At 38.2% G+C, this 11,355-nt stretch overlaps 1 protein-coding gene across 3 annotated transcripts in view; it reads right to left on the bottom strand.

Annotated features, from left to right (window-relative positions):
* Positions 1–202: 202 nt before the first annotated feature.
* Positions 203–11,355, bottom strand: part of glod4 (glyoxalase domain containing 4) — an 18,812-nt gene continuing 7,659 nt past the window's right edge. For all 3 annotated transcript variants that reach the window (XM_061878289.1, XM_061878290.1, XM_061878288.1), the window contains 4 exons: positions 872–958; positions 689–802; positions 534–620; positions 203–455 (listed from right to left, as the gene is read on the bottom strand). In XM_061878289.1, coding sequence (XP_061734273.1) covers positions 390–455; positions 534–620; positions 689–802; positions 872–958 — 354 coding nt within the window. In that variant the 3' untranslated portion in view covers positions 203–389. The remainder of the gene's footprint in view (positions 456–533; positions 621–688; positions 803–871; positions 959–11,355) is intronic.

The raw sequence follows: 11,355 nt of genomic DNA, 5'->3' as shown, positions 1-11,355 counted from the left end.
CTCCGAGAACTAGTAAAAAAAGAACTAGACAGGCTGGAAAGAATGGGCATTATATCCAAAACAGATCGGAGTGAGTGGGCGTCGTTATTTCCAGCGGATAATAGCATTAACAATAATATTTGTAAAATATTATTGTTAATGCACACGTTAAAAGTGCAGTTTCATTGTTGACCATGTGCGTTTATTAAAAAGAAGAATGAAGTTTATGGCAAGCAGCAAAATATTGGTTTATTTAAACAATTGTGACTAAAATATGCATTGAAACTATGGTGTTATAATTGATTACTTCATGAATCAAACAAACTAATTGACATGCCACTCAATTACTAAATATGTGCAACAACAGTACAATGCACTTTTAGAAAGAGTTGACAGTTTTGAAGTCAGTCTCATGCAGCAGCTTTCTGTCTGTTGTGCTTGGCAAACCACTCATTGCTTTTGTCGTCAGCCATCGCCTGGGAAATGAAATGAGACGTGTGCAGTGAGTGGCAAAAATTATCATCTGGCAAATGAAGCGCTGCAGCATCACCGACCTTTTCAAGCAACTCCTTGCCTTTGGGGTCCACTGTGGAAAGCTCTCGGAATGCTTCATCTCCTACGAAGCAAATCTCATGGCCATCCTGATGAAGGGAAATATAGTTCCCTTTGTTCCTCTACACAAAGCTTGTCATGTGTGAAATATACTTACCGGGTCAGCCAAAATAACAACTTCCACGGTGGCTTTCCCAGGTGTGTCCAGGCTGACTAAAGGTGTGAGAATTTTCTGACTTTCCTTTTTCATCATGGCTTCAAGGTCAGGAAGCTATGGAATGATTGGAATGAGTTCTGACAAAATGTTACTAACAATCAACAATAAACACAAATACTTTACCTGATCCCTGGGGCATGAAAATGCAATCCTTCCAAACGCTGTGCCATGGTCTACGGTGCCAATGATGTTGTGAAGCTCCAGTTTACACTGCAGAAGTGAACACAGCCCTCAGATTTCATGTTTGTATTGCAGTAAAACTTCTCAAAGGACAATATACAACTTGTGTACAGCTTGTCAAGTGTGCACCACCACTAATATCCAAGTTTCCTTCTAAAGAATGACTGACGTGACAATTATTCTTGCCATCGCCAAGTTGGCTGGAGCAGCAGCAGATCAAATGAATGGTTTTAAAGTTTATTGCACATTCTAATCTCAGGAATATTGAACAAAACAGCACTAAACTTAATCTATTGCATTAGGGCTGTCAAAATTAATGTGTTAACTCATGTGATTAATCAGAAAATATTAGCACATTTATCACGTCCACACTTAGATTATTCATGCAATTTATTTCTACCATAGAGCAGGGGTGTCAAACTCATTTTAGATGGGGGGCCACATGGAGGAAAAATCTACTCCCAAGTGGGCCGGACTGGTAAAATCCCTGCACGATAACTTAAAAATAAAGACACCCTCAGATTGTTTTCAGTGTTTAAAAATGGAAGAAGCACTTTCTGAAAATGTAGAAATCATAATGTTGTTGTTTTTTTACACTTACATGTTGCGGTTAATAGTATTCTATCTTTATTTGTCCTTATTTGAATTTTCTGAATAAATGATGTACATTACTCAACTTAATGATGTTCATTTTCAATCAATCAAGATAAAAAAATATTAAAATCAAATTACAGTATGTAGTTTGATCATTTTCCTCGATTGATGTACTAAAATCATGTGGTCTATTTTGTACATATGTACCATCATCTACAGCAGGGGTCACCAACCTTTACCACTCAAAGAGACATTTTGACCCGTTTCACAAAATAAAGAATACTACGGGAGCCACAAGACTCTTTTGAAATAAAAGAAAAATAACACAGCGTACAAAGTTTTTTTTGTCTTGTGCTATGTATTAACCAGCGGTCTCAGACACACGGCCCGAACCTTAATGTGAAAATGTAATATTAGTGCGGCCCGCAAGTTTTATTTGAATGCCGCTTGACATCACATTTGCCAACCATCTCAAGCTTTCCGGGAGACTGCCGAGTTTCAGAGCAACCATTCTCTCGACTGTCTGCAGGTTTTCACCCAAACAACAATAATAAGGGCGTGCTGCAATGACAATGCGTTTAGCGCCCTCTACAACCGTCACAAACAGCTTACCAGCCCATTCACATGTTGTATGAGGCTTCTGCAGACACACATAAGCGACTGCAAGGCATACTTGGTCAACAGCCATACAGGTTACACTGAGGGTTGTGACTTTAGCACTCTTACTAATAATATGCACCACACTGTGAAACCACACCAAACAAGAATGACAAACACATTTTGGGAAAACATCCGCACTGTAACACAAAATAAACACAACAGAACAAATACCCAGAATCCCATGTATCCCGAACTATTCCGGGCTACATTATACACCCCCGCTACCACCAAACCCAGCCCCCCCAACCCCCGCCCACCTCAACCGACGCTCTTTTAGGTTAATGGCTGTACAGTCCGTGATCAGATCAATGACCACATCAGTACAAATATGAGCGAGGAGACTGACTGTTGTCCTTGCTGGCAAATTTCACTCCAAAACAACCTGAAATAACTTTAGATAAAACTGTCACCGAGTTTTGTGCAAATAAATGACATGTGTTGGAGCCAAATGTCCTCATTAGTTTGTATTGTTTTTCTTTTCTTTCCTCTTATTGATTGCTGGCCTCTGTTCATGCGGAATTTCCTTTTCGGCAGATTACTCCGCCCACCTCCTCTTGAGAACCAGGAAATGTTGACAGGGATGGGACCGTTGCTATGGTGCGGTTACCATGGTAACTTCATTTAATTGGACCACATAACTTTCCTCTCGAACATGGGTGTCAAACGTACGGCCCGCGAACAGGTTTTATCCAGCCCGAGGGATAAGTTTTATTTATTTTATTTTTTTAATTAAAGCAACATGAAAATACACAAGATACACTTTCAATTAGTGCATCGACCCCCCCCCCCCCCAAAAAAAAACCTCCCTCCCCCATTCACACCCATCCACACCCACTCACACAAAAAAGGGGTTGTTTCTTTCTGCTACCAAAATTCTGGTTCCCACAACATAGATAACACAGTCTGCAAGGGACACACATGATTGTCTGCACCGCCGGTCCACTAACATTATCATTAATTACTATTTTTTATGTAATTGTTTTTATAATATTTTACTTTCCTTTTTATCTAAGAAAATGTTTGGTTTTGTTTTTTATTTATCTGATTTTATTTTATTTATAAAATAAAAAGGACCTTATCTTCACCAGACCAGGTTGCGGGATGAGTTTGCTAAATATAAAAATAGCAGAAATTTTTGAATGAAAGAAACGGCTGTTCTAAATGTGTCCACTAGATGTCACAATAGCAATTCTATGTATCTTTGTAGATCAGGGGTCGGCAACCCGCGGCTGCGGAGCCGCATGCGGCTCTTTGATCACTCTGATGTGGCTCACCTGCATACTTTCCGACCCTCAAGATTTTTCCGGGAGGTTGTCCGGATTTCAGTGCCTTTGCCAGAAATATTCCTGGGCTAACATTCTCTGGTTTTCACCCGCATAACTATTTTCAGGGCGAGTTGTGGTGACAATGCTTTTAACGTTCTCTAAAACATATCGTCACGCCCACCTTCACGCCATGCTATCTGTGTGCCGGCCGATCACATGTAGCATGCGACCCCTGCTAGCACACAACATCGACTGCAAGGCATACTTGGTCAACAGCCACACAGGTTATACTGATGGTTGTGATATAAACAACTTTAACACTCTTACTATTATGCGCCACACTGTGAATCCACACCAAACAAGAATGACAAACACATTTCGGGAGAACATCCACACTGTAACACAACATAAACACAACAGAACTAATACCCAGAATCCCATGCATCCCTAACTATTCCGGGCTACATTATACACCCCCGCTACCACAAAACCCCACCCACCTCAACCGACGCACGGAGGGGATTTCGGGATGTTCTCCCGAAATGTGTTTGTCATTCTTGTTTGGTGTGGGTTCACAGTGTGGCACATATTAGTGAGAGTGTTAAAGTTGTTTAAACGGGCACCCTCAAGGTGACCTGTATGGCTGTTGAACAAGTATGCCTTGCAGTCACTTACGTGTCTGCAGTAACCACAATCAACATGTGACTGGGCTGGCAAGCTGTTAGCACAGGTTGTAGGGGGGCCTTAAAGGGTCCACCATCATAGCAGGCCCTTATTATTGTTGTCAGGGTGAAAACCAGCAGACATTCGCGAGAATAGATGCTCTGAAATTTGACAGTCTCCCAGAAAAATTAGGAGGGTTGGCATGTGTGATGCTGTCAAGCGGCATTCATATAAATCTCGCGGGCCGCACTAACGTTCAATTTTCATATTAAGGTGCGGGCCGTGTGTCTGAGACCCCTGGTTTATACATAGCACAAAGCAAAAAAAAAAACTGTATGCAGTGTTATTTCATTTTAAATTTCAAATGAGTTTTGTGGCTCCCATTGTTTTCTTTATTTTGTGACACGGGTCAAAATGGCTCTTTAAAGGTTGCCAACCCCTGTTGTAAATGATGGTACACATGGAAGAAAAAGAAGAACACATATTAATGCAGCAGTCGAGGAAAATTAGCAAACTACATAAATAACATCCTGTAATTTGATGTTGATATTTTATTATCTTGATGGATTGAAAATTAACAGCAATGAGTTGACTGATGAACATTATTACATCATTTATTCAGAAAGTATAAATAACAACAAATAAAGATAGAATACTATTAACCACAACATGTAAGTGTAAAAACCCCCAACAACATTATGATTTGAAACATTTTGGAATGTACTTGTTCTATTTTTAAACAACAACAAAAAACAATCCGAAGTTGTCTTAGTTTTTAAGTTATCGTGCCGTGATTTTACCAGTCCGGCCCACTTGGGAGTAGATTTTTCTCCAAGTGGCCCCCCATCTAAAAGGAGTTTGACACCCCTGCTCTAAAAGGTCTTATCTGTGTCCATGTGATGTCAGATGAAACAAAAATGGAGCTGTTTGGCCACAATACCCAGCAATATGTTTGGAGCAGAAAAGGTGAGGCCTTTAATCCCAGAAACACCATTCCTACCGTCAAGCATGGTGGTGGTAGTATTATGCTCTGGGCCTGTTTTGCTGCCAATGGAACTGCTGCTTTAAATGGGACAATGAAAAAGGTGGATTAGCTCTGAATTGTTCAGGACAAGCTCAAATCATCAGCCCGGAGGTTGGATCTTGGGCAAAATTGGATGTTCCAACAGGACAATGACCCCAAACACACCTCAAAAGTGGTAAAGGAATGGCTAAATTAGGGTTGGGCGATATATTGTGGGTTTGTCTCTGCGATACAGAAAAAGACTGTATGGTGATATTGGAGTATACCTTCTCATGCAGTTGCTTTTAGCTGCGGGCATTACACTACAGGCTCTTCTCGCTCTTTCCTGTCTCTGCTTCTCACAGAGACGTAAAACAAGCGCACCTTCTTACATACGTCACATACTGTCGCGTCATATGCCCTCACCCAGCAGAGAGGAAGCGGCATGGGTCAAGTTAGCTGTAGAGGAGCGGTGCGAGTGGTAATACGAGAGAGAAAAGGTGCCAATCTGGTAACAAATGAAGGAATAATTATTTCCCAAGAAAAACAGCAGGGGGTCCATCGTGTGGCGGTGGTTTGGATTCAAGCGAGAAGATGTTGAACAAACAACTGTAATATGTCAAGTGTGCGGCAAACCAGTGCTTGAAACTCCACATGTCAACATCTCCGGCCGGTGCCACATCAACAAAATGCCGAAGCAACCAGCGCTGACCCAATTGAGCCTGGTGTCTCTCATGTCCACATCAACACTGTATGAAAAAGTAGTCAACAACAGAAGTAGATAACGTCTGCAGGAACCTACCACATAGTGAAGGACATACACTATTTGATTTCCTATTATGCAGCTCATTTTTATTTGACACTTATTGAAATATCTTGTGTGACATCATGCACAAAAGTGCACTTTATTTGTTTGAAACTATTGTAGTGGCGTTCTGTACAAAAAGTGCACTTTAATTGAGTGTTGTTTTGATATGTCATCTTAGTGACATCATGCACAAAAGTGCACTCATAGCTTGTTTTAAAATGTCTCTGACAATCTTGCACTTTGTTTGGAAATGACATGAATGTTTGTGCCACTGTGCCAATAACTGTTTCATAAATACACTTTTATTTATGATTCCTTCTCTGCATGAAAGTTTAAAAGTAGCATATATGAATGCAGTATGAAGAAGAATGTTTGAATGTAGACACATAGAATCATCATACTGCTGTCATTATATGCATCAAGTGTTCATTCAAGGCCAAGGCAACATATCCACATATATATGGTGTATGCTCACATGACCTAAACATATCCACATATATATGCTGTATGCTCACATGACCTAAACATATCCACATATATATGCTGTATGCTCACATGACCTAAACATATCCACATATATATGCTGTATGCTCACATGACCTAAACATATCCACATATATATGCTGTATGCTCACATGACCTAAACATATCCACATATATATGCTGTATGCTCACATGACCTAAACATATCCACATATATATGCTGTATGCTCACATGACCTAAACATATCCACATATATATGCTGTATGCTCACATGACCTAAACATATCCACATATATATGCTGTATGGTCACATGACCTAAACATATCCACATATATATGCTGTATGCTCACATGACCTAAACATATCCACATATATATGCTGTATGCTCACATGACCTAAACATATCAACATATATATGCTGTATGGTCACATGACCTAAACATATCCACATATATATGCTGTATGCTCACATGACCTAAACATATCCACATATATATGCTGTATGCTCACATGACCTAAACATATCCACATATATATGCTGTATGCTCACATGACCTAAACATATCCACATATATATGCTGTATGCTCACATGACCTAAACATATCCACATATATATGCTGTATGCTCACATGACCTAAACATATCCACATATATATGCTGTATGGTCACATGACCTAAACATATCCACATATATATGCTGTATGCTCACATGACCTAAACATATCCACATATATATGCTGTATGCTCACATGACCTAAACATATCAACATATATATGCTGTATGGTCACATGACCTAAACATATCCACATATATATGCTGTATGCTCACATGACCTAAACATATCCACATATATATGCTGTATGCTCACATGACCTAAACATATCCACATATATATGCTGTATGCTCACATGACCTAAACATATCCACATATATATGCTGTATGCTCACATGACCTAAACATATCCACATATATATGCTGTATGCTCACATGACCTAAACATATCCACATATATATGCTGTATGCTCACATGACCTAAACATATCCACATATATATGCTGTATGGTCACATGACCTAAACATATCCACATATATATGCTGTATGCTCACATGACCTAAACATATCCACATATATATGCTGTATGCTCACATGACCTAAACATATCCACATATATATGCTGTATGGTCACATGACCTAAACATATCCACATATATATGCTGTATGCTCACATGACCTAAACATATCCACATATATATGCTGTATGGTCACATGACCTAAACATATCCACATATATATGCTGTATGCTCACATGACCTAAACATATCCACATATATATGCTGTATGGTCACATGACCTAAACATATCCACATATATATGCTGTATGCTCACATGACCTAAACATATCCACATATATATGCTGTATGCTCACATGACCTAAACATATCCACATATATATGCTGTATGCTCACATGACCTAAACATATCCACATATATATGCTGTATGCTCACATGGCCTAAACATATCCACATATATATGCTGTATGCTCACATGACCTAAACATATCCACATATATATGCTGTATGCTCACATGACCTAAACATATCCACATATATATGGTGTATGCTCACATGACCTAAACATATCCACATATATATGCTGTATGCTCACATGGCCTAAACATATCCACATATATATGCTGCATGCTCACATGACCTAAACATATCCACATATATATGCTGTAGGCTCACATGGCCTAAACATATCCACATATATATGCTGTATGGTCACATGACCTAAACATATCCACATATATATGCTGTATGCTCACATGACCTAAACATATCCACATATATATGCTGTATGCTCACATGACCTAAACATATCCACATATATATGCTGTATGGTCACATGACCTAAACATATCCACATATATATGCTGTATGCTCACATGACCTAAACATATCCACATATATATGCTGTATGCTCACATGGCCTAAACATATCCACATATATATGCTGTATGGTCACATGACCTAAACATATCCACATATATATGCTGTATGCTCACATGACCTAAACATATCCACATATATATGCTGTATGCTCACATGACCTAAACATATCAACATATATATGCTGTATGGTCACATGACCTAAACATATCCACATATATATGCTGTATGCTCACATGACCTAAACATATCCACATATATATGCTGTATGCTCACATGACCTAAACATATCCACATATATATGCTGTATGGTCACATGACCTAAACATATCCACATATATATGCTGTATGCTCACATGACCTAAACATATCCACATATATATGCTGTATGCTCACATGACCTAAATATATCCACATATATATGCTGTATGCTCACATGACCTAAACATATCCACATATATATGCTGTATGGTCACATGACCTAAACATATCCACATATATTTGCTGTATGCTCACATGACCTAAACATATCCACATATATATGCTGTATGGTCACATGACCTAAACATATCCACATATATATGCTGTATGCTCACATGACCTAAACATATCCACATATATATGCTGTATGCTCACATGACCTAAACATATCCACATATATATGCTGTATGCTCACATGACCTAAACATATCCACATATATATGCTGTATGCTCACATGGCCTAAACATATCCACATATATATGCTGTATGCTCACATGACCTAAACATATCCACATATATATGCTGTATGCTCACATGACCTAAACATATCCACATATATATGCTGTATGCTCACATGACCTAAACATATCCACATATATATGCTGTATGCTCACATGGCCTAAACATATCCACATATATATGCTGTATGCTCACATGACCTAAACATATCCACATATATATGCTGTATGCTCACATGACCTAAACATATCCACATATATATGCTGTATGCTCACATGACCTAAACATATCCACATATATATGCTGTATGGTCACATGACCTAAACATATCCACATATATATGCTGTATGCTCACATGACCTAAACATATCCACATATATATGCTGTATGCTCACATGACCTAAACATATCCACATATATATGCTGTATGGTCACATGACCTAAACATATCCACATATATATGCTGTATGCTCACATGACCTAAACATATCCACATATATATGCTGTATGCTCACATGACCTAAACATATCAACATATATATGCTGTATGGTCACATGACCTAAACATATCCACATATATATGCTGTATGCTCACATGACCTAAACATATCCACATATATATGCTGTATGCTCACATGACCTAAACATATCCACATATATATGCTGTATGCTCACATGACCTAAACATATCCACATATATATGCTGTATGGTCACATGACCTAAACATATCCACATATATATGCTGTATGCTCACATGACCTAAACATATCCACATATATATGCTGTATGCTCACATGACCTAAACATATCCACATATATATGCTGTATGGTCACATGACCTAAACATATCCACATATATATGCTGTATGCTCACATGACCTAAACATATCCACATATATATGCTGTATGGTCACATGACCTAAACATATCCACATATATATGCTGTATGCTCACATGACCTAAACATATCCACATATATATGCTGTATGGTCACATGACCTAAACATATCCACATATATATGCTGTATGCTCACATGACCTAAACATATCCACATATATATGCTGTATGCTCACATGACCTAAACATATCCACATATATATGCTGTATGCTCACATGACCTAAACATATCCACATATATATGCTGTATGGTCACATGACCTAAACATATCCACATATATATGCTGTATGCTCACATGACCTAAACATATCCACATATATATGCTGTATGCTCACATGACCTAAACATATCCACATATATATGGTGTATGCTCACATGACCTAAACATATCCACATATATATGCTGTATGCTCACATGGCCTAAACATATCCACATATATATGCTGCATGCTCACATGACCTAAACATATCCACATATATATGCTGTAGGCTCACATGGCCTAAACATATCCACATATATATGCTGTATGGTCACATGACCTAAACATATCCACATATATATGCTGTATGCTCACATGACCTAAACATATCCACATATATATGCTGTATGCTCACATGACCTAAACATATCCACATATATATGCTGTATGGTCACATGACCTAAACATATCCACATATATATGCTGTATGCTCACATGACCTAAACATATCCACATATATATGCTGTATGCTCACATGGCCTAAACATATCCACATATATATGCTGTATGGTCACATGACCTAAACATATCCACATATATATGCTGTATGCTCACATGACCTAAACATATCCACATATATATGCTGTATGCTCACATGACCTAAACATATCAACATATATATGCTGTATGGTCACATGACCTAAACATATCCACATATATATGCTGTATGCTCACATGACCTAAACATATCCACATATATATGCTGTATGCTCACATGACCTAAACATATCCACATATATATGCTGTATGGTCACATGACCTAAACATATCCACATATATATGCTGTATGCTCACATGACCTAAACATATCCACATATATATGCTGTATGCTCACATGACCTAAATATATCCACATATATATGCTGTATGCTCACATGACCTAAACATATCCACATATATATGCTGTATGGTCACATGACCTAAACATATCCACATATATTTGCTGTATGCTCACATGACCTAAACATATCCACATATATATGCTGTATGGTCACATGACCTAAACATATCCACATATATATGCTGTATGCTCACATGACCTAAACATATCCACATATATATGCTGTATGCTCACATGACCTAAACATATCCACATATATATGCTGTATGCTCA

This window comes from Nerophis ophidion, linkage group LG18 (assembly GCF_033978795.1).
Source record: "Nerophis ophidion isolate RoL-2023_Sa linkage group LG18, RoL_Noph_v1.0, whole genome shotgun sequence".
Classification (NCBI taxonomy): domain Eukaryota; kingdom Metazoa; phylum Chordata; class Actinopteri; order Syngnathiformes; family Syngnathidae; genus Nerophis; species Nerophis ophidion.
Note: the sequence above shows the minus strand (reverse complement) of the source record. Positions and strands in the feature narration are given on the sequence as shown.